This window comes from Oreochromis aureus, linkage group 19, assembly GCF_013358895.1.
Source record: "Oreochromis aureus strain Israel breed Guangdong linkage group 19, ZZ_aureus, whole genome shotgun sequence".
Lineage (NCBI taxonomy): Eukaryota > Metazoa > Chordata > Actinopteri > Cichliformes > Cichlidae > Oreochromis > Oreochromis aureus.
Genome location: NC_052960.1, coordinates 9,690,230 through 9,715,086, shown reverse-complemented (window position 1 = coordinate 9,715,086; position 24,857 = coordinate 9,690,230). Strand labels below are relative to the sequence as shown.

Sequence of the window (24,857 nt, the reverse complement as noted above, 5' to 3'; positions counted from 1 at the left end):
GCCCATTATCCTCAGAGCCGGGGCACCGGAGAATACTCACACTGTAACTTGTCCTGCTAATGGACTTCCTAAACTGAGCCAAGCCAGCTGGAGTAACAGAATCACAACAGCCCGACTGCTCAGCAACGCAGTAAGTCTCACACACTAACAGTGAAGTGTGCCAACTGCTTTCTACATCGGGGCCTTGGATGGATCCTGATGACTTCCTCGTCTGGGCAGGGAGACAGGATCCAGCTTGAGAACAGGGCCCAAACCAGCAGAATATGTTTGGCTGATAGAAGCATCACTGGAGCATATGGAGAGCTCCGACATCATAGTACGCAGGTCCCCAGCGACTTTGAAAACAGCAGTGTCTGTGAGGCTGAGAGAAGCACTGAATAATTCAGTAAACTCCGAACTGTAGCTCTGTCTTTTTTTAAAGTGTGTCTTCTGCATCCAGCAGCACTGTATTGTCCCGTTTGCCCCTAATAATCTACTGTAAAAGCGCTTATAACACCAGCACTGGGATGGTGTCATGTCTTGGAATGCTGCAGCAGTGTGCGAATGGAAAAGATGTTCCAGTTGAAAGCTGTGTGCCCAGTTTAAACCAGTTCACATCTGCTTTACTTTCTTCGCAGCTGGCACAGAGTAAATACCTTCTTGGTTTTTTTTTGGAGGACTTGAATGTGTAGATATGATGAGTGATTTTAGGACCATGGTGCACAGGCTTGTCTTAGATTTAAATATGTCAGTAACTTAATTGCTATTAAATTTTGTACAGGCGTTTTTGTCCCCCCCGTGGATAAACCCAACATGTTTTGACGCTGGCTTTCGTGTTTTAACTACCATTTGGTAGATACATAATTTTTTTTCAGACAAGACCTTGTTAAACCAGGTGATTAAAAGGTCTTGTGATTCCCAGGTTTAAAAAGTTTTAAGCTTGTAATAAAATGCCACATCGGCTGTTGGATGAATTAACATTTTCAGCCTCAAGCATCTACCATGCCTATTTCTTTGGTGAATCCCAAATGCACCCACCCTGCAGACAAAATACCGACACTTACATTTTGGTGGTTGTAGAAGTGCTCTGCTGGCTCAAAGCACCATGGACTGGCTGCTAAGCTACAGCAGGAGTTGAGTGGTGTACAATATGATTGTCAATTTTATCGTGTTTCAGATATGTGTATAGTTGGGGTGTGTGCCTTGTGGCAACACAGCTCACATAACCTTTAAGTAATACAGTCTAACAATGTCTGCACATCAGGTCAGTGTACTTTCCTGCTCACAAGTCTCCGTATCCTGGAGCTCCACCCGTCTGATGTGACTTGCATTAAAGTAACACAAATGATGCTTTGTTCCATCAGACGTCACTGTTTGGAAAGTAGCTGTATCTGCTCTCATCGAATGGCTGATTAAGAAAACTGTTGTAAGGATAGTTGGTACGGTAGCTCACAGAGGGACTCCATCATAAGGAAAGCAACTCTGAGTTGGGTACTTTAGGTTTTTGGGTTTGATTTGCTGGGATATATACAGTCCTTCTCTTCATTGGCTCCATGTTAAATCCAGTCTTTCTCCTTACAAATAAGGTCTTGAATAATCAGGCACCATCTTATCTTGAAGACGTCATTTCACCCCAGTAGAGCACTTTGCTCTCAGACTGCTACCTTACTTGTGGTTAACAGAATAGTTAAAAGTAGAATGGTACCCATTCTGCTGGAGGCTTCTTCCTGTTAAATGGGAGGTTTACCTTCCCACTTTTTCCAAGTGCTTGCTCATAGAGGGTAGTTTGATTGTTGGGATTTTCTCTGTATTATTTCAGGGTCTTTACCTTACAGTATAAAGCACAGTGAGGTGACTGCTGTTGTGATTTGGTGCTATAGAAATCAAACTGAATGGAACTGAACTGAAAACTTAACAGTTGAACAAAACTGGACCACCTGAAAAGCCTTGATAAAAGAACCCTTTGGAAGATGGAGTTCTTTATAGCAGATGGACTTTTAATTAACTGCTCAGACTTGAGACTTGAAATTCTTTGTTCTTCTTTTTAACTTTCAGTCGAGAACAAGCTTTCAATCTCAAACTTGGGGCTGTGGAATCAGCTTAGCACAAAGACTAAAGAGTGGAAAACAGCTAACCAAGCTATATTTTTGAGCAGTTTTTCTAAATATTAACCAACCAAATACAAAATCTTATTATCAGTGAGCTTTAGAGAAACTATAAGGTGGATTCTGCAAGCTAAAAGCTCCTTTCAGCTGCTCGCTTATTCACAAAGGGTCACCACACCACACCACATCACCCTTCCTGACATAACTCATAAGGGTGTCTTCTCCATATCTCAAATCAGGGATCTTTTAATATCAGCCAAATGTGTAAACCAAGGTGTGATTTGTTAAACAATTAACCTTACCTTTGTCCTTGAATAGAGCTGGGCTTGTTCTTTCTCTGACGTTGCAGACTTTATGCCAAACTACGCTTCACACGCATGGCTCGAGCTTCATATACAAGAGAAGGGAAACTGTGACTTTCTCCCTTCTCAGCAATAAAACAAATTAGTTCATTTCTCAGCTGAGTCTTTCTGTAAAACTACTGTCACTGAGACATGTATAATCCTGGAACCATTACCTTGTAAAGCCAGAAATTGTTGTCATTTAATTATTAGGTGTGTGCTCAGAGGTCTCAGAAGTTTCTGTGGATGTTTGAAGACTTTGCTGAATGCACAGTTAAGTCTGCAATCTTTCAGTTTTAGATACCCCTCTTAAGCCTAAAAGGAGTGCTTCTTATACTACCCATCTATTTTTTTTAATTGCTTAACATTTCCATGGTTGTAAGGGTGCTGGAGCTATCCCAGCTGTCATAGGGTGAGAGGTAAGGTGCACCCTAGACAGTTTGCCAGTCACTTTACTCTCACTATAGACACTTTAGAGTCACAGAGTAACCTAACATATATGTCTTTGGACTTGGAGAGGAAACCAGAGAACCGAGAGACGACAATATCCACACAAGATGCTCCACCAGGCCATCAGGAGCAAACCAGTCACCCTCTTGGTCTGAGGTGAAAATGCTAAAGGAGACCTGCCACCCTGAGTTTTACTTAAAAGATGCATTTTACGTAGCCCGATGTAAAAATACTCCAGTTATACAGAGCAGACTCTGTAAAGTCCCCTCGACAGATGCTCGCATAAATTCCTGCTTTGTCTTTGTGTTCTGACACTTTGTATTTGCATAATATATACACAAGCACAGACACACGCACGCAAGACTAAACTTGTATTTCTTAGAGCTCGATGATCACCGGATACAGCCGAGAGGCAGTTGAGTGGGTTGAGTTCCCACTATTATTATAGAGGAATTCCATAGAGGTTTGTTTTCTTTTCTTGGGGTGGGGGTGGGGTGGGGGGTGTCTCCACTGCACTGGCAAAGTTGTGTGAAATGCCGACAGTGATTCTCACCGGAACTAAAAGTGCTGGTGACAGTCTGTGGCTGTGTTTGCAATAAACACACACAAACAAAAAAAAAAACACAGCAAAATGTGATGCAAAATATGTTTTGTGTAACAACATCATGCAATACTCTGTTAAACCCCCTCAAGGACAAAGAGGTCAGAGGTCACAATAGGTATGGAAACCTTCCAGCTAGTAGAGATTTTAGGACACAGCAGAGTCCTTGCAGGCTCTCATCCACTCCTGGGAAGTGTTACCACATTGAACAGCTTGTTTATTTAATTTGCTGATGACTTAATAATAATAAATGTGTACTTACTGTTTATTACTCTCCAGTCATTTTTTGTGAAAATGAATAACTGCAATTATGGCAATAACTTTGCAGCTATTTTTCAGCTTGATCAGTCGTGACTCATTAGAGGTCAACTTTTTGGACCTGCTCCTCACCCGGTACATTTCACTTCGTTTTTTTCCACAGCTGTTGTGGGAATGTGGAGCTTTGTCTTTCCACACATCTCAGGAGAGACAATATTGACTTTAGCAGTAAGTTTACTCTGCTGTCAGCCCCCCATGCAACCAGGCTTCCCTCTCTGCACCTTTAAAAGGCCTGTTAAGAGCTGGATTGCCAGGTCCCGTGTAAGAAGAAAATGCCATGAGACGTTAGAGTGTGTGGTGTTCCCAGCTAAGCTGGCAGTACCAACACCTCACCATGGCTGCTGTGTGTGTTTATCTTCTTTTATCCTCTCCTTGTCTCAATGTGTAGAGACCTTTCCCTCCCTGCTTTGGGGTGTCACTGTCTTTCCCAAAGATAACTGTGACAGCAAAGCCGCGAGAGGCGCAGCCCTGTCCGTACGAATGAAGACAAATATCTCCCAGCCTTGAGCCAGATGTGGCTCTGACCCCTGTGACCTTCCCTTTCTATATACTCATGCTGGATGCAGGGCAGAGCTCGCTGCCTGATGGGTCTCTTGGTGAAGGGATGGAAGAGAGAGAATAGACGGCTTGCATGTATGTTAAGATTAACCTCCAAGCACCAAGCTTCAGGTTTTACAAAGTGCATTTATATTGTAGTGATCCCTTGTGACTAACTAAGAAAATAAGGGGCCTATGATGGCTACTGGTTGAGGCTGCTGCCAGTCTTTTTGTCTTTTACTCTCTCAATAAATATTGAAAAATCAATGCACAGGTTGAATCAATGCTTTTTTTTGTTTCTGAGTTTATGCTGTAACTGGCTTCATAGTGTAGTGGTTTGCATGTTTGCCTGACAACCAAAAGATCCCCAGGGTGATCCTGGGAGAGACACAAATCCCTTTGGGGTTGCATCAGGAAGGGCATCCGGCGTGAAAACCAGACATGCGGAGCTGCCCACTGTGGTGACCCCTTGTGAATCAGGGAGCAGCCAAAAGTAGCTTCATGGGATTACTCAGTGACCTGCTGTTATTTTGTTATGATATGTCAACTTTGATTTGACCTTGCATGCTTTCTCTTCAATAACAACCAGGTTTGGGTTGCCAGGTTGTAAATCCCTTTGTTTAGCATTTATCCTTTCTGTTTAACGATTGTGCATTTGTATATGATGATCTATTGATAAATACTTAATAATTTGATTCAGCCTTACAGGAAAGAAGTTCTGGGTTTGATTCCACCTCCCGACTGAGGCCTTTCTGTTTGGTGTTTGCAAGCTCTCCCTGTGGCTGCACTGGTATTCTGGCATCCACCCACAGTCCAAAGATACCTTATGTTAATTGGCCATTAGTGCAACCAACTGTCTGTTTTCCTCATGGAATGACCATACACCATAGTGGTAAAGGGAGTTCTTTTTTTTTTTTTTTTTTTACAAGCTCTCACCCACGCTTGTAACTGATGCAAAAAGCATGTAATTAGCTTTTTAGAAATTTAAAGCCACAGGAGTTATAAACTCATTAGAAAGTGGTTCTATTAAACACCGGAAATAACAGAGAAAAGTAAGCCTGTTGGCATTTCTGAGCGTGTTTCATCGCAAAATAATTACTTGAATGCATCAGCAATTAAAAACATAACAGTGCACAGCTGCAGACGGGTTTGTGTTCCATTTATTGAGTTCATCTTGCTCCTCGTTGCCTTCCCTCCACTGTTGCTGGATCATGTTTCTTTATTTTCTTCTGTCAAGGAAAACTCGGCATTCCTGATTCCCGATGTTGTAGTGGTGGGCCTAGCTTTGTGAGGACGTCGCACACATAGCATTTTCTGTTAGGTGGGGCTGGATGAGCTCATATTGTGGGCTGTTTTTTTTCTGTTTCTTGTAGCAGAGAGGGAATAAGATGAGAAATTTCAGCCTCCTCAGCTCTGTTATGCCTCTGGGGTGTTATTGCGCTGCTCTGATTTCTTCGCTGGTGTCTGGGGCCGTTTAAAGGTTGTTATGGATTTTGGAGAAGGGTCCTCTCAGGCTAATGTATTCTGACTTTTTCTTACGCCTCTGATTTATTCGCACACAGATTAAGTCATAGTTGCAAAGGTCATCTGTGCAAATCAAGAGTTAAATATTCATGCTGCTACAAAGTCTTCCTTTGTCTTCGTGATCGGTTCAGCTGCATTGCTTAATTTACTCGGCGAGAGCTGGAGGCTCCAGATTTAGAAGTGTTATTTAAAATGCATAGGTAGACTAATGAGCCTACCTGTGCAATGAGGAAAAATGTTGCAGCAGGTTTTATTTAGATTCAGGATGAAGCAGATGTTGTATTGAAGAAATTAAAAGGGTCAATATATTTAAGTGAACAGATTTTTTCTCATTATGTGTAGCTGGTTCAGTTCTGGTTTTATTTGGCCAGCATTTCATTTCAGTTTTGATTCATATCTCTGTGCATAAAAAACTAATCCAATTACATTTGCAAATTAAGAAATAATAGAATCACTGTTTCTGGAATACAAGAAGATGAAGTTTTTTTTCATGCTTTGCACACCACAGATTAAACTACACTGACCTCCATTATAAATTGCAGGGACAAAACCTAATTATCTGCATGGTTGGACACCATGCTTGATCAATGAGTTGCCATTTTTCATGAGTGTTGGACCCATAAAAGACAGTGCAATCACACATAGAGACATCTAAATAGAGATATGTGTAAGATTGGACTCAAAATGTTCCTTTTTGAGAAAGCTTAAACCAGGATTAATGACCCTGAACAATCAGTTAATTATGATGTCATAGGTTCAGGCTGCTGCAGGATGTCATATGACACACTGAGCACTTTTCAGTCGCTGTGTTTATATAGCAGCATGCCTCCTGTTAAAAGAGATTTTTTTCCTTCCCGTCGTCGCAAAGTGTTGGCTCACAGTGGATTGTTTAAGTGCAGGGATTTTCCTCAAATACAGTAGGGTCTTTATAGTATAAAGTACCTTCAGGCGACTGTTGTTGGGAATTGGCCCTGTATAAATAAACCTGGATTGAACTGAAGTGATGCGAAGTGACGGAAGACAGAGATGTGGAAAAAAGACAAAAACACAACTGCAGCTTCTCCTACAGCTCTCCCAGCTTTGTTCTAAGCAATGCCCACCAGATGGTCATTTGCATGTGCTTCTCATGTGCTGAAAAACAGCAAGTAAAAGGGACCAGATGAAAACCCTCTACTTAATTATTGCTCAACCCCACTTTGTTTTAATAAGAGTTTTGTTTTATCCTGAAAATGTCTGAATGGGAGATTTTAAAAGAGCACTGATTGGCCAAAGTCTCCTGTCATAAAAGCCTGAAAGCCCACTGAGGTGAAGCAGCCCAGTTCTCTCTCAGACTGCTGAATTATAATAAGCTGAAAGGTTATTATCGATTTTCCTCTTAAAACCCAACTTACCCCAGCTTTAATAATCGGTTTATTGATTGGTAGATGAATTAAGTAATGCAAACGAATTGCTCATTTGTAGTTTTATAAAGGGAAACTTGCTGTTTTTCTTCGCTTTATAACACTATAAACAGAATAAGAAAAAGACATCCGAACATGTCTGTAAATGTGATGAGCATTTTTTTTCCTATTAATTATTTTTGTATTGTAATAAAGACTCATAAACACATTTAGTTACAGCCCAACATTCTGTATTTCACCTCAGATTTTTTTCTTCGGGATGCTGAACCTCCAAAAATGCCTCATGTTACTTGAACGAATCAACCTTAAAGGCTAAAAGTAAAATATTTGCCTCTAAAAACTACCCTCGGAAACTCGAAGTACAACGAGATAGCTCCTCAAATATGTTCCAAATGCCGTTCTAAAGCATTGGGTGGAGGTCGACTTAGCTACCCTACACCCTTAATGCTTTGGCTATTATACAAACAAGGGGAGCTGCTTTTGGGTTTAAAGGGAAAGAGGTGATGTTCTTTGTAGGTAAAACCAACCAGCGGTGCTTCAGTAACGCGCAAAGGGAGTAAAAACTAAAAGATCACCGCGAATTAAAGCTTGAAAGAGCCAGAAGTGGAGATCTCTCATCTCAGTCTTTCCTTTGTTTCCCCCAGTGATCTGCACCCAAGCTTGCGTGTCAGCTGTTCGTCGTAGATTGGACGCGCTCTCCTCATCACAGCCAGCGGATGGATAACGCGTGAGCGTGCGTGAGCGCGCGAGTGTTTGAGAGTGGGGAGATGATATGACTCGGCGCTAGGACCGTGGCTCTGTCAGTGCGCAAATCCCAGCAGAGAGGCATCGCTCCGGCAGAAGCGGCTGTACGCGCAGAGACAGAGAGGCTGTCTGTCTGCGCTGCGGTTCGACCCATCACCGGCGTGGGAGGCTGCACCTTCCACGGCGCACGGACCTGAACCTGCCAGGCTGCGGAGCCCTCCGTATGGGCTCACCATGCGAAGGATACGGGCCAACGCCATCGCGATTCTGACCGTTGCATGGATCTTAGGGACGTTTTATTACCTGTGGCAGGACAACAAGCCCCAGTCGTCGCCGTCGTCATCGGCTTCGCAGGCTCGCGGCAGGGGCCACGGGCAGAAGGTGATCCCTGGTCGACTGGAGATTCACCGGGATGACAGGACCATCCCGCTGATAGTGAGTGAGCGCGGCTGTGAGGGATAAAAACGAAAGGGGGGGATGAGAGCGGCGCTGTTGCTGGAGGCGCCGAGCTGCAGGAGAGTGTGTGCTGCATGTTGATGTGCATGTGTGTGCGCGAACCTTGGGATGATGATGATGGAGGTGGAGGTGGTGCTGCACAGCTGTGAGTGTCACAGTTGGACTGGACGTGTAGGCTGCAGGCTTGAGCGCCGACTTCAACCTCGTCAGGTGCACGCAACCTGCAGAGCAATCTACAGCCTGCCGTGCAGCCCTATTTTGTTTTTGTTTCCCCGCCTTTCTGAGCTGCACACCCGACGCCAGGGAACCTCAAGTACCCGTAAGAGGCTTTCCGTAAGTCTCGTGCGTCGTGCGCAAACGCCTAGTAAACCATATTATGCTCCGACCTTTCCCGCACTGCACATGTGAGGTGAAAAACACGGAATTCCAGGTCGGGCATTCTGTCATTAAAGGGCCTGTTTCAGTCAGGTCATGTCTGTATTCGCCTGTTGTTGCCTTAGCGAAGGAGGAAAAATACCGAGACTTTAGGTGTGGTGGTCGTCAGGCTTGACTTTTAGTAGCCTCCAGGTTGCAACACAGCCTACAGACACGGTCTGAACAGTATAGAGCTGGAGCTGGCTACATGCCAGATTAGAATATCCAGTCTAGTCGGGCTGCAGGCTTTCTGTTGCATTTAGTGTGAAGAGACACAAGACCTGTAGCTTGTGCTTTTAGAGCAGTGCAGAAAAATAATCTGGTATCCTGGGATAACTGACAGGCCACTGACTCAATATAAATGACTAAGAGCTCCTTTTAATCTTGTTAGAAGGTGGAAAGGTTTTTGCTTAAACAATAGGAGATTACGTGTAAAATATAAAGTAAAAGTGAATCTTAATAGAATATTTTTAGGGCAAAGGCATAAACAAGCACTTTTCCTCAGATATTTATGCCACTACCACCCAATAAGCAAATATAAAAACCACTTAAGTGTGTGTATCCAGTTCAGTTTTAAGGAGACAGGGACTGTTGTGGAAATACTGCACACTCGAGCCTCTTTCACAATTTACTAGACCAATGAAATTGCCTCAGATGTGGCTGGGGTTGTGTGCCAACATGTCAAAGCGTTTCACTCCAGCAGCAGCCAAATCATTAAAGTGTTGTTCGCAGGATTTATTAATTCAGGGGCAAATACCAAGCAGTGGGGTTGTTGTGGCATCTGTGCAGGCAGGCCCTCCGCAGCAGAAGAGAGGAAGCTGTGGTTTGCATTAGTGTGTGAGCACTGGCCAAGAGTATGGTGATGATTGGAGGATGCACACAAACAAATATGGAATCAGTTTAAAAAACCCTCGGTGTGACTGCAGTCAGAGGAGAGAGCGAGGTGTACAGTATTATGTCCCTGTCATAGTTTACAAGCTGATGCCATAAACTGCAAACTGCTGCTGAACCATAAAGAGACATCACTTCTAATCAGATTGTTCTTTGGTCTGTATGCTTTAGTTTTGAAAGCGAAGCCTTTACTGTTTGTAATCTTTGATTTGCTCAGCGGGGTCGTTCACCTTTATCACCAAACTGAGATTTTCTAGCTGTAGTTTGTCCTGGTAATCTGACCTGAAGCTCACAGGCTGCCAGCTTGGCACAGCAGGGTCCCATGGTTCAACAAGAGCAGGCTGGTACAGAGGAAGGCTTTCTTTCTTTCTGTCTTTCTTACAGACTTTCCAATTGTTTATTTTTCCCTTCCTTTCTTTTCGCTTTGTCTTTCCCTTTATTGCCCACTCTCTCCTCTCATTCTTTATTCTTTCCTTATTTCCTTTGTATCTTTATTTTATCTTCTTCATTAGTCATCTATTCTTTTCCCACCATCTATCTATTTATTCCCTCTTTAACAGTTTCTTTCTTTCTGTCCTTCTTTCTTGTCATTCTCTCCTCCATCCGTCCTCTTAGGCTTCTCTTTTTTTGTCACTTATGTTCATTAAATGCTTTTGAATCACTAATACATCGTCTTTGAAAGCTGTTTGCACTGTCTCCACTTTTTTCCTCCATATTTCTCCCATTGAGCCTCCAGTTTCCCAGCATTGCTTTTGTTTTGCTACAGTTACCAAGTGCGTGAGCATTTTTCATCGTCTAATTTGATTTTAGCGTTCACAGTAATTGACAGCCTCCCTGACCTGCACAGCTCCCCTCATATCATGTCATCGCAGAGCCACATCAGCCAATTACTTTGTCAATTTCCTTGCAACACATGTCCCTCCTACTATATTTTTCATATGTGCGGTGATGTCTTCAGATTTTTTTTTCGGTTACTAACATTTTTAATGTATGATTTGACAATAAGAAGTTGTCAGTGCCTGGAACCGGCACAGACTGCTGGTCTGGGTGCCCAGACGTTTTTTTGTTTTTTTTGTCAAATATTATTTCTGACATACACTACATGAAAGAAATGTGCTGTTAACAGTCTTGTCTGAGCTAGGATTAACTACATATTCCATTACAGTGATGCATACATAACTTGAAGACTTTGTGAGAGTACAAAGCTCAACTAATGCTTTGTAGTTTGGCAACTTCCACTACCCAAACACAAAAGCTTTTACAATCTGGATAAACATTGCAAAAATAAGCAGCATTCCAAGTAAATGTTTAAAAAAACCCTCTCTTTTTCTTATTTAGCAAGAGTTTTAACTCCAAAACCCATCTAATCTGCAAAGTGTGTGTGGTTTGTTTAAATTTGATTGCCTGTAGCATAAACCCTGTTCGATCCTGGTATGCCCAAAAAAATGCATAACATATTTTTTTCCCCAACTGACTTAAACCCAAATAAGACAAAGTGACTAAAGCAGAAAGAGCTCTATAATTATATTTATATTGAAGTGAAGACATGGCAAAGCCGTGTTTTTAATTGTGATGCTACATCTGCTACAGTCAGCTGTAAGAGTATTGCAAACAGTGGTGTTTGAGCTGCCTACCTACACCTACCTACACTGGGATATCATTTCTAAATTTACCCACCCATCTTTCTCTGAAAAGAAAGTTTGTATATCAATACACATTCACTACATGGATGAAAGTGTTGGGCTAATGGACAGGTTATTTACATGCACCTCTTAATTATAACCACTGTTATAATAAGTCAGACTGTGAAATTTCTTTCTCCTAGATATTCCAAGATCAACTGTAAGTGGTATTATTACGCAAAGGAGGCAGACCATGTAAAGTTGCAGAGCAGTGTCACTGAGAACTGAGGTGCATAGTGTGGAAAACGTGCCAATGCAGAGCTCAGTAACTGCAGAGCTCCAAATGTCCTCTGGCATTAACATCAGCACAAAAACAGTGTGCTTGGAGCTTCGCCGCATGGTTTTCCTCTAGGCCTAATATGTAGGTGGCTTATTGCTGTTGTTCATAGAGTGTTTATGGACACATCTGTCTTGCTCGACCTGAAATTACCTTCCCTTGGCATTGTGTCTTTTCATTTTAAATGAATCCCTGTTAGCTGTGGGTCTCCAAACGTATACCAAATATGCAAGTCTGTTTTTTTTTAAATGACCAAAAATACTCTTTAGAGGAAAGAACCAGTTTTGCTGATGATGGAAACTAATTAAGATAGCTGCTTGACAGTTTAATAATAATTTCATTTATGTAGCACTTTTTAAAAAGTGCTTCACATATGGGATGAAATAAAATATATTCAAATTAGTATACACACCTACATAGATGTTCTGTGGACTCATCTGTTACCACAGCCACAGCAGGGCTGCATCTCCGGGCAGTCAGGCAGATTGCACTTGTATGTGACTTGTTGAGTCTTTTAACTCAGCCTGAAAGAGCGGACATGTGTTCATCTTCCAGACTAAGCTCATGTTTAATTCAGTGGACCGAGCCTCAAAGCGCCTTCTGTTATTTATGTCTTAATATCCTCTCTGTACCATTTTTTGTAGCTTTTAATATTTAGTCACGATGATATTTACAGATAACCAAGGATTTTGGAAAGAGATCAGAACAACTCAAGACTAAAAGAAATGCCAAAATATCACGTTATGGTAGAAAAACTTAAGATAATAATGAATTTCACATGTAACATATATTTACTAAACTATCCCACTTGTTTTGCAGATTTTCTAGTCCATGGCCTGACTCTGTCATCTCAGCACTCTTGGCTCCAGCCCGAAAAGATAAATTAATAGCAGTGATAAATATAGGCCCGTAGTCCCGATTGTGTCCCCTGCGAGATGATTTAGAGACTGCTAATGGACAGCTTGTTTACATTCACAAATGATAACAGTTTGGGCTTTACGAGCCTGCATTACGTGGAGTACCTTAGCTCTAAAAAGCCAGAACTGTTTAAAATGATTGTAAATTTACCAGAATCTGCTGAATGAGCATAATTATCACACCTCTATATTTTCATCTAAATGAATCTGGTATACTTTGTTAACCTTGATTAAATTATATGAAAAACACATATAATTTCAGTTTAAATGTCATTCACTTGGGTATTTTATTGGATTTATGTTTGGTTTTTGTAATCCTGGAAGAATTGATTTCAATTTGCTCAACATCAATCAAATACGTCACTAAAATAAATAATAGCTAAATAAATTCTCATGTACTTTTCTCTGTGTAACAAGCATCAGGTTACAGGGCTAGAAAATGTTACAATAACAGCCAAAGAATTTAACATTTAATTTTTCTGTAATTGGCTGCTGTTAAAATGCGACAATCTGAAATCTGGTTTGCCAATCGATCGAGCCAAACAGATTAGATTTGTTGAAGCTGTTACTGTCTCAAAGCTAAAGCTGCCGGGTTTTGTTTGGTGTTTTCCTCAAATACTCCTGCCATCCGCAAAAGGCTTCTGAAATTAGGATTAGGATTAATCCTGTTTTGCATACAGACGAGTAATTTTATTAGAAATCTATCTATATCTAATTAGCAAGTAGATGTAAAGAAGATAGAAAATTATATGTCTCTTATTAGTGAAATGTACTGGATGCACAGAGTGAGGTCAAACAGCTTGGTTATCACTTTAATAATCAATTGATTGAACTGGATTTGATTAAATTATGTATTCAGCTCATGTTTACAGCTTTCAATTTGGTTCTAAGTATATACAAGAGAATGAGACTTATGTATTTCATGTATAATTAACCAGTCATGGAGTCAGTTTAATGAAGAATCTTTTAATCTTGTTGACTTTTGTTTTTCTTCTGTAGAAAAAACATTATAACTCAGCAATTTTCTGAAAGATAAAAACATGACTGTTATATAAAATGTACCGAGTAAGATGATAGATTAGAATTTACACCTATTCTTTACCTTGTTTAACTCAGTATAACTATATTTTATATATTATGTAAGCTGTAATGTCTAAACTTTGCAAATTCAGGCTGCATTTTGCTTTTATTTCAATAACATAAACCCGTATTTTGTGCTGATCTATCAGAAATATGCTGTCACCACTATGTGCATTAGTCAAAATAAATTAGTGTAGTTTTTAAAAAAATCCCAAGAAGTCTAAAGAGCTTAAGTTCATGAGCTAATGTATGTACTAGCTGCTAGCTGGCCCAGTTTATTCCCACATGCACCGATTCCTCCACCAGGCATTGAGTGACATTAGCACTGATTCTGAATAATGTCAGCGTGACTATTTTCACCTGCTGGATGCAATTTGTTTAGTTTGTTTCATGTTGCTGATGTAAAATTTGTCAGAGAGCCTTTGCTTAAGGCTGCTGCTCCTCGAATTCCCACCATTAACCACCTAATAAAACCAAAACAATGAGCTAAAACAATGAGCTAAACTGAAGAGTCAGATTTTGAGCTTCATCATCACCTGGTCCACTATTGAAAAATATAAATTACAGCCTTAAAACTAGAAGTCTCGCTGCTATAGTTAGTGTGCCCTTCAGCTGGCTTTCTCTCTAGCTGTGCAGCGCAGATATATTTGAGCATGAATCCTTGAGGCTTGGGGGGTCATACTGCTCCTCTGGGGTGACTGAAAATGAGGTCAGTCTCACCTGAACCTCTTCAGGAGCTTTCTCTAAATCCCCCTACTTACACCGACCTTTAATAAAGCGGTGCAGTACAAAACCGCTGCCTTTCTGTCTCTGTCCATTTTGCCGTTGCATCTCTAATGAGGGTTGCTCTCATCTCCCTTTATGTATTCATCAGCTGTTTTAACCTCCCACTCACCCAGGCTGCCAGAGAGTGTTAAAGCTCCTTGCGGGGAAAATCCATTAATTACTGAGGATTTATAGACTATGTATTCCGATTTGATGAGTGCCCATCCCGTTTTGCCCTGTTAGCACTGACACGATGACCTGAATAAGAAAATAGCATTTACATTTTAATCATTTGGCTCGTACTTTTCTTCACATTGGATTAAAAGTTAAAGCAATTTATTTATTTTTTGGCTTATTTAGCAGGGACGCTGCACATTAATAATTATGGCAGGAAATATGCCAGAGATTGCCAAGAGGGTTTTTTTGGGGAATGTCCCTGAAGAGATATTACAAAGTCACACTTAAAAAAACAAGAATGTGAATGTTTAGTTAGCAGAGTGTAAGGGCATACAAATATCAGATGAGCTGTTTTTAATCTTCAGAGATGTCAGAGTATTTTTTTCTCTTATCCTGAGAAAGATACTAGATCCCAAATTATTCCCAAAGGCAGACAGGTGTCTTATAGAGTTGTAAAGCACAGCTTGTTAAGACAGGCAGTTCCCTTTGTGTGTCACAGGAATTATAGGTGCTGGTTGTTGATAAAAGTTAAGGCACTGAGTGAGTGGAGTGTTGACAGTCAAAACCACCTGTGTATGCCTGAGTGACAGCAAGAGAGTTTTGTGTGTGTATATAATTTAAATCCCACTCGTGCACACTTTTGAGTATCAGCCATTCACAATAATCCTTGTTTTTCTTAGTATTTGAATCCAGCTTTTATCATTTTGTGCAGGTGACCCAGCCCCCTCGGGCCGAGCAGCAGGGCCAGCTGCTGGGCAGCTTCGATGAGAAGGCTTACTTAGCGGCAAAGCAGCTGAAACTGGGCGACGACCCGTACAAGGACCACGCCTTCAACCTGCAGGAGAGCGACCGGCTGGGCGGAGAGCGAGCCATACGAGACACTCGACACTACAGGTGAGCGGGGTTAGTCCAGGTACTGTCTGCCTGCTCTGATCTGCACAAGTGGATCAGGGACTAATCTTGTATGAGCTGAACACTTGGAGGCGGTCAAAGATCTGTCTAATGAGCTGATTTGATGTTGGGAGTTTGTCGTCAGACGTGCAGCGTTTAGCGTAAACTGCTGTGACTTAAACCTTTTATTGGCAAAAAAAGAAAAGAAAGAAAGATCAAATTTAATGTTTTGTAGACGTTGGACCTTGTGTTGAAACTTTTTGCCTTCTGCTGTGTTAAAGATCAAAAGATCAAGAATGAATCTTCCAACACATTTTCTTTGCTTAGTTTTGAGGCCTTGGGTTTTAGTGCACTCAGTAACTTAGAATATTTAGAATTTTGTTTAAAAGTGGAGTGGTTACTACAAGCACTGCTACAAAAGCAGGTCATACAGGTTTGCATTTTAACTCGCTGCACCAAAGAACCTTTTTCTCAGCTTGCATAATGTCTCCTCCAGTCTTTGTTTGCAGCTTCATGTTTAAAGATACAATTTGAGTTGAAGTAAAACAAACCTTTAGTTTTTCTCATTTTGCCTCTTTTGAGTTTTGTTTTTTATCCAGATTGCTCTAAAATCCACTTATCCGTGATTGTTGGGCTTCTTCTATAACTGGAAAATGCAGCTAAATGGCTGCCAATTGAAAATTAATTTTTTATTTAACCTTTATTTATGCAGAGCAGGTCGCTCCTTTTTAAAGCCGCATTCTGTTCACTGTTACACTGAGGCATAAAATTACAGGAAATAACACAAGTGAGTCATAAACAGAAGAGGACAATAGAGAATAAACAAAGTGCGAGCTCGGCTGAAAACAGGTAAAAGGTTATTATACATGCATATATATAATTATATAATATATATAATTATACAAGTGGTTCTCCTGTTAAATTACAGTAAACTAGTGAAAGCTAGTTTCACTGGATGAAACTGCTGTTTAGAGTGTAGGTGGAGAAAATATAACCTTACTGTGCTCTAAACAGTATGAGCTGTACAGTATAATACTGCCAGCTGTTTATTTACCAACAACCAGCTTATTATTTAAAATATTTTTTCAGTATTCTAGATATATATCTTTAAAAATGCACTTCTTATGCTGAACAGGTTCTTGGTTTGCATGTGAGCAGACAGTCTTTACCCACCTATTGTTTAAACCTTTGTTTGAAAAATTAGAAGACAGCTGGCCTAAGAGGCTTTGACCTGTGAAATCATGTAAAATCATACTAAAGTGGAGAAATTCACTCAAAACGTCCATTTTAACTATGAAAAATTCAAGCTTTTGTCTCTGCCCTCTGTACTTCTTGTGATATCAGAAATTCTGCTGTATTCAACGTTTAAAAATGAGGAAACAAGCAAACTAAAAATAATCACTGGCCAGAGAATTTCCTTTGATCATGATGGCCAAGTGCTAAATAAAACCCAAGTGCTGTTCTTGCCCCACAAACACTGCAAACCACAACATAAGTGGAATAGAAAATCATCACACTTCCAAATTGTAATATTTGAATATGATATATGGATATTCCACTGAGTCTCTGACCACTCTCACAGGTTGCTACAGTATTTTAACCCTCGTTTTAAATTTCTGTATATTGGAAGCATGCTAAAAGAAGGTAATAGGACTTGATGATACATTGTAACAACTTTTACAGTAGATCTCTGTACAAACTGTGTTTTCCTCAGAGGGCTTTCACGAGGATTGTAACATTTGTTTCTATAAAGAGAACAGCCAAACTATTTTTTTTTAAAGATCTTTCATTTCATTTCAGTTAATGGATCTGCATGCTATAATATTCCCAGTTTAATTTTCTGTTCCTATTATTACATCAAAGTCTCATACGTAATTATATCAAATGGCAGCACATCTAATATGTGAACATACCCGTACGACTTACTAATTAAACAAACGCTGCAGTCGTGCAGTGATTGTTAATCTTGTAATAACGACTCCTTAGTGAATGTATATTGTTGCCTTTATTTTCCTGTTTCGTTGCTCCAAACACAAAGCGGTGTATGATATTTGAATTTCATGTCTTATAACCTAGGCTCAATGCGCCCAGCAACAGGTAGCCGATTAAAACAGAGGGTCAGATATCTGTGCAACTGTTGCTGGGCAACTGGATATTTCTATGTCACTACAGCAACAATGCAGAGACGACTCCGCGGGGCACCTCGGCCAATCGCATGTGTCTGAAACTGTGTCCAGCATGTGTGTGTGTGAATACAAGACGTCCAGGTTTGTATGAGTTGCCACATGTGACCTTCTCACCCCTGCCTGCAGGTGTGCAGCTCTGACTTATGACACAGACCTTCCCTCCACAAGTATCGTCATCACTTTTCACAATGAGGCCCGCTCTACTCTTCTTCGCACCATTAAAAGGTAATGACACAAGTGGCCCAATTAGACAGGAGAAATGACACCAACTTGGGTACTTGCTCTAATCTTCTTCTTCTATCACAGCACAAATTTCCCCACCGTGGGGTCAATAAAGTCTTATCTTATCTTATCTTATCTCATCTTATCTTCTTTTCCCGCTCAGTGTCTTGATGCGAAGTCCGCCATCATTGATTCAAGAAATAATCCTGATAGATGACTTCAGCTCTGACCGTGAGTTTTGTTCTTTTTGTATCTGAACTGCTGGTCAGAAAGGCTTCAGATGAATGCTGAATAGATGTTGCCCTGTGCCTTTTGCATGTACAAAATAGAAAAGTGTTAAAAAAGTATGTTAATTCTGAGTTTACAGCTTGTTTCTGCTGTATCTATGGCAACCCCCACCCACCTGCCCCAAAAAAGAAAACTGTAAAAAAAATAAATTGAAGCAAACAGAACAAAGAAACTGAAAATGGAAATAAATATTAATATAATATGGAAACTAAATTAACTTGTTTCTGAGAATTTAGACTGATGGTGCACATTACAATTTCGGGTTTTCTTAATTTATTAATTTACTTGTTTATGTGGAGTATCTTTGAAGCTACTTTTATGGAAACACTGACTGGCATGAATTATAATTGTATAGTTCACCTTCCCTGTGAAAGCGGCTGTAAAAAATGTTTCCGGACATGCAAACACAGTCGGACGTTGTAAATTTAGCTTACTGTAAAATCTGACTGCATAATACAGTGTTTTTGATTTGGTAGCTTCAGGGGTTCACAAGACAGTGTACTCGTACTGCTGCTCACAAGCCCGATTAATGGGGGAGCTGTGTCAGGAAGGGTATCCGGCTTAAAATCTGTGCCAAATCAAGCATGCAGCTCTATCTGCCGTGGTGACCCCTTGGGAGAGAATGGAGCAGCTGAAATGTGCAAAGACTCATGTAAATGTGTAGGAACAGTACTGTGCAAAAGTCAAGGCACCAACTCAAGGGAGGAACCAGTTTTGTGTCGGCACATAAACGACACCTTAGTAAGGAATCAATTGTAAATTGTATCTTGAGGGCAATTTGTTATTACCAGCCTGTCGCAAAAAATGGTTGAATGTATGAAAAAAATAACAGCGTTTGACAGGCATGAAATAATATTTTTTGCAGCAAAGAGGTGATTCCAAAGAGCTATTAGCTGAAAAGGTCTCTGCATGTCGTGCAGAGTGTCCTTAAAAAGTGAGGAAACTGGACAAGTGAAGGACAAAAGGCCTAAAAAAAATCCTGCACAGACCCGACGCAGCAGGCAAGAGATGCATCAGGCCCTTCAACTGATCATCTACTGTTTCAATGGGAGCCTGGCTTTCAAAATAAAGGAAAACAAGGAGAAAAAGCTGAGATGTACCAAATTGTATAAGACTTGAACTGAAAATCAGCGTCAGTAGGTCCGAATTGATTCAAATGATTTTGGTTCAAATCATCAATATTTACAGAGGACGTCAGGAGAGATTACAGAAGGAAGACAGTGTAATGTAAATGGTAAACTTTAAATGGAGTAGTTCTTATATTCGCTTTTTTTTTACTGTTCCTTTTTTATATTTCTAAAATCCTGACTTTGATGCCAGAAGGCAGTTACGCATGTATCAGTGTGTGTGATGAAAATACCGACCAGTCGGGAATCCAAATAATTTGAAAATGGTAGGAGGGAATGATGTCAGAAGAAACGAGTGGCCTTTTAGGTTTGTAATGCTCACAGGAAATCAGAAACTTAATGACAGGTGGCTACTTTTTATATGTCTGAGGCAAATATGAACAAATATGAATGTAAACAACAGCTGTAGCAGAAGTGAGCTGGAGAAACACATGAGTAACAGCCTGGAAAGAGAACTAGCAGAATCAGTTTAATTCACCTTGCCATTTTGAAAATTGGAGTTGAATTGGTTTAATATCACCGTAAAAAGTGGCTGATGTGGTTTATGTGGCTGCGGAATTATCGGATAACCACACTTTAGTAATTATTCCCCTTTGTCAGCATCGGTCTGAGAAATTTCATGAGCTCATGTCGCCAGTGCCTTCTGTAATTACCACCGCATGGATCCTCTGTCTGTGGGAACAGCACGGCGACCTATATCCACGGTGTACTAACACCCTCACACGTGCATTCGTACCCGGAGGTGTCAAAGCTGGCCAGACATCTAAACAGTAGTGTCTCAGTGGCAGGAGCAGCGGGAGCTCTGTAGCCCACTAATGCCTCATTTATCCTGCGTCTGCTGCTGCCAGTCTACCTGCACCTTGGCTGTACCAGCAGGGTTCACAGTGAACAAAGGGTTCTTAAGCTACACTCTTAATCTCTTCCCTGTTTTGGATTTTAATTCCCAGTATTAATTATCATGTGAACCAGTCTCAAACACACTTTGGTTCCAGTTTATGGCTTTTAGTTTCGACTCAGTCTGACTGTGAGCCAGTGAGCCTCCAATTAGCTGACTTCTCCAGTTGCTGCTCTCTAATGGGTGCCATTGTTACCAGTTTCAGACAATTAACACAACAGCTGCTACAGTTTTGAAACAGGAAGGTGCACAGCATGCTTTATTCCTCAAATATTTTTTTTTTCAAATTTGTTTTCTTTCTGTGAGCCGCTACAGTTTTGAAACAGGAAGGTCCACAGCATGCTTTGTTCCTCAAATATTGTTTTTTTAAATCTGTTTTACTTCTGTGAGATAGTAAATTAGATTTTTTTCCTGTAGTTTCTGTACAGTTAGAGTCACTCACCACTTAGACCCAACATTTTTACTCTGGGGATTGTTGCAGTGTATGTATTACCTAATAGTCATTCTGAAGCTGAATCCTTTACAGTGTTTTACAGCAGGTTTCAGCTCATTGTTAGAGGTTAACTTTTGTGTTTTGATGAACTCTCACCGCTGTCATAGCAGCTGGTCACAGCTGGCAAGTCCCAAGTGACAGATCAGTTATTGAAGGCTTAAATAAATATGGATTCCCATGCTCTCACGGCAGCCACTACAATATTATACATGTCCTGCTGTATGAGCAGCAATTGTTATTCAGACTATGATCATAAAGGTTCAGTTCGCCAACATATATGATAAAATAAGCACGTTTTTGCTTTTCTTCATGGATTTATTTCCCACTGTGTTGTAATATCTCCACCAGGAAAAAATGTAGATGAATGAGTGAATATATTCAAATCAGGACCGCTGTGTCCAGTGTGCAGGTGGAATTTAGAGAGACAGTCAGCCGATGCAGTGAGAGTGTGAACTGATTTGTTAGTAGACGTGACGGTGTTGGAGGATGTCGGCCAGCAGCAGCAGCAGGAGGGATTGTCCTGGCTGAGCGTAATCCTGTTAAGGCTCGCCTGCTTTAATCACAAGGACATGGTGCTCAATCAAGGACAGTGATCTTTACTGCAAGCCTGCATGTGACTCCGACAGTGTGGAGACAGGAGTACACTGGATTAATTAATGTTTACAGGACTCTATCAGATAAGCTCAGTTCAAACTTAACAGATTCACACAATCAGTAAACTAAAGGTCCTGGGTTTGAATCCACTGGCTGGTTGAGTTTGTGGAGTTCTTCCCATGTTTACGTGGGTTCTCCCCGGGTATCCGATCTTCTTCCCACAGTCCAAAGACATACATGGGTTAGCTTAACTGGGGATTTTAAATTGGCTGTAGGTGTGAATGTTGTCTGTGACCCTGAACTGGGTCAGCAGAAAGAAACAGATGGATATATGAGATGATTATCTTGTTCATTCAGAAAAACAGGATAATATACTGTAGTTTAAAACAATAACTCACAAAACTCTTAAAATTGTCATTTTTTTGGGTGTAGTCTGGGGGAAAAAAATTCCCTGATGCAAACAAGCTTTCACACACACATGCATGCATACAAGCTTATACAATCTGGCTAAAAGTATACAACATCTGTTCAGTGGGAGTGATCTATGACTTTTTGCTCTTCTTGCCCGAGTCTTGTGAGTCTTCTCTACACACACCAGCTGTCCCCCCATTAGGAGCAACACTAAAGCCATACACATACACACACACACGCCCTCTGACTCTACAGTCTACATGCAAACAAATAGGTTTGTACACACAGCAAATTTAATCACAGAGGATTACAACTTGTCATGCTCGTTTCTGTCAGCATAAGGTTGTATCGGTGCTCGGGAGGGGGTCTGCTTGATCTCTCCACAATCCCTCAGCAAGATCACAAACACAGACACAAACACACACTCTCTGCTGCTAATGCCAATCTTCCCAAGTGTGTGTGTACCTGTGTTTGTGTGTTGTTTGTAATGATGTCCACTACAACAGCAGCTCTGTGCCAGCTACGGCTCATGTAGAAACATGGAGTGGATGATGGAAGTTGGCTCACTGGTGGATTTGTTTATGGAAAAAAGGATTTTGAATTGAATTATGCAGTGAAATGTAACTCTTTTGCTTGAACACTCTGACCTGTGCACTTTTTTGTATTTACGTGTTTCTCATTATTATAGCCTAAGTGAAATGGATGCACCAATGGATGTTTGAATGTCTTTAGCTCATATTATACTGCAGCATTAAGTGACTTTTATCATAGCACGATGTAGTGTGCTTATTGAGGGTGTGTATCCGTAACCATGCCCTTGTTTGTCTGTGTTTATGTCTGTTTAAGTGCACTAAATCCATGTAAGTGTGGCAGCGTGGTGTGCTTGTGGGTTTGGATGAGTGACAGAGTGTGAGATGAGGCAGCGAGGAGAAATATTTTTCTCAGTGTGTGTTCTCCTTCCACCATAAAATGCCATCTCCTCTGCTCTCCTCCCCCAGCTGAGGACTGCCAGCTGCTCGCTCAGATCCCCAAAGTGCGCTGCCTGAGGAACGGCAGGAGAGAGGGTGAGTGTGCGGGGACAAGGGGAACGATGGGAAGGGGGAAAAATGACTTAATGGAAAAGATACTGGACTGAAAAGGGGATGTATTTTGTGTGGCTTTTTTAAAGGAATAATTCATATAAAGACAAGTGAAGGCAAGCTTTGTTGCAGAAGACGGTAAAAATGCTTCACATGACAGCTGATAGTCACTGAAAATGTGTGTCCAAAAATACTGGAGTAGAAAAAACAAATCAAATGGAAAACAGAAAATGCTTAAAAAAGCGATTGTCACGGGAGAAAGGGGGCTTGTAATTGCTGATGGATGAGGCCAAATTGTAAGAATACAGAAGAAACTGATAAGAAAAAGAAAAAGATAAACACAAAAAGCCAGAGAATAAATGCAAGGACACAGAAGAAGCAGAGTTATTATAGATTTATATTTTGCATTCATTTATTTATTTTTAATTCTGTTTAGCTTCAGTTCATTTACTGGGTGAATTTTTGGTTTTTATTGTTTTTATTGTTTAATAGTTTCAGTGTTACTTTTAGTCTTTCTAATTATTATAGTATGTCTCAATAAACATGTCAATCAATGATTTATTTTTTTTTACCAAAAAAACCCCTAAAACTAAAGATATTTCTTCTGTATTTTTATTTTGCTTTAGTGTGTGAAAGTGTGTGAAACTAGGAGTAAAAAATAAATTTTAGTTGACTTAACTAAAATCTATTTTTCACTCCTAGTTTTTGTTTTTAGCTTAGGTTTAGTTAATTATAATAACCTTGAAAAATGATGACAGTATTTCCACTTGCCCCCTCCTGATTTCTTAGTTTTTTTGCTTATTAGTCTCACTTATGTTTTTCAGAGCATCAAGCAAATTATAATAGTAGGCAAAGATAACTTGAGTAAATACAAAAAAATAGTTTTTAAATAATGATTTCATTTATTAAGAAGAAGAAAAAGCTATCCAAACGTGGCCCTATGTTAAAAAGCATTAGTCCTCCTTGTTAAATCATGAATTAACTGTGATTAACCACATTTTTTGGAAAGCTGAGTCCTATTTCAGTACCCACAGCCAGGCCTGAGTACTGCCAGACTGCTAGGTTAAATCCCCAAATCACTTAAATCGAACCCTGTCTGACAAAGCTTAGGAGGCTAAAAGACCTCAAAAAGCAACTCATGGTGCCACGATCTACAGAAACAGCTGAGAAACAAAGTCATTGACATCTATCAGTCTGGAAAGGGTTACAAAGTCATTCCCATGGCAAATGGATAAAACATGGAAGAGTGGTGAACTTTCTCAGCAGAGCGCATCGCTGACTCATCCAGAAAGTTTGAAGTAAAATATCCGGTTATGAGATTGTGCTCGGAAGCTCGAGCTATAATCCAAGGAAACCATCCAAAGTCCACTTCTAAATGGCTTAAAAAACCAAAATGAAGGCTTTGGAGTGGCCTAGTCAAAGTCCAGTCCAGACTTAAGTCCAATTGAGATCATTTGGCATGACCTAAAAAGGCCATTCATTCTGAAACACCCTCCAATCTGGCTAAATTAAAGCAATTATGTAAAGAAGAGTGGGCCAAAAGTCCTCCACAGTGATGTGAAAGTGTCATTGGCAGTTATCACACATGCTTGAGGATGAGTACAACCAGTTATTTGGTCTAGGGTACAATTACATTACTCATAAAGGGCATTTTGTTTCCATTAATAAATGAAATCATCATTTATATTTTGTATTTACTCAGGTTATCTTAGTCTAGTATTAAAATTTGTTTAATGATCTAAAGAATGTAAGTGTGACCAAAAAAATAAACAATAAAATATACTTTATTATCCACTGTATACCTACTGACAGCTGATATGCTGTATGGAGTACTGGGAGCTGCTGGGACATGTAGAAGCCACACCCTGAAGCTCCCAGTGCACCGTTTCTCTGCTGATGTTAATGCCACAGGTGGTATCTAACTCTGCAGTTACTGTGTCAGCAGCACGGGGGCGCCTTTAGTGCACTATGTGTTTCATAGCTCACTGACCCCGGTCTGTAGCTTTATGTGGT

At 40.5% G+C, this 24,857-nt stretch overlaps 1 protein-coding gene across 1 annotated transcript in view; it reads left to right on the top strand.

The window, feature by feature from the left end:
- The first annotated feature begins 8,020 nt into the window (after positions 1–8,020).
- The window catches only part of galnt16 (UDP-N-acetyl-alpha-D-galactosamine:polypeptide N-acetylgalactosaminyltransferase 16), a 37,064-nt gene continuing 20,227 nt past the window's right edge, over positions 8,021–24,857 (top strand). The window contains exons 1-5 of the mRNA XM_031736962.2: positions 8,021–8,434; positions 15,371–15,552; positions 17,862–17,960; positions 18,121–18,188; positions 22,764–22,829. Coding sequence (XP_031592822.1) covers positions 8,234–8,434; positions 15,371–15,552; positions 17,862–17,960; positions 18,121–18,188; positions 22,764–22,829 — 616 coding nt within the window. The 5' untranslated portion in view covers positions 8,021–8,233. The remainder of the gene's footprint in view (positions 8,435–15,370; positions 15,553–17,861; positions 17,961–18,120; positions 18,189–22,763; positions 22,830–24,857) is intronic.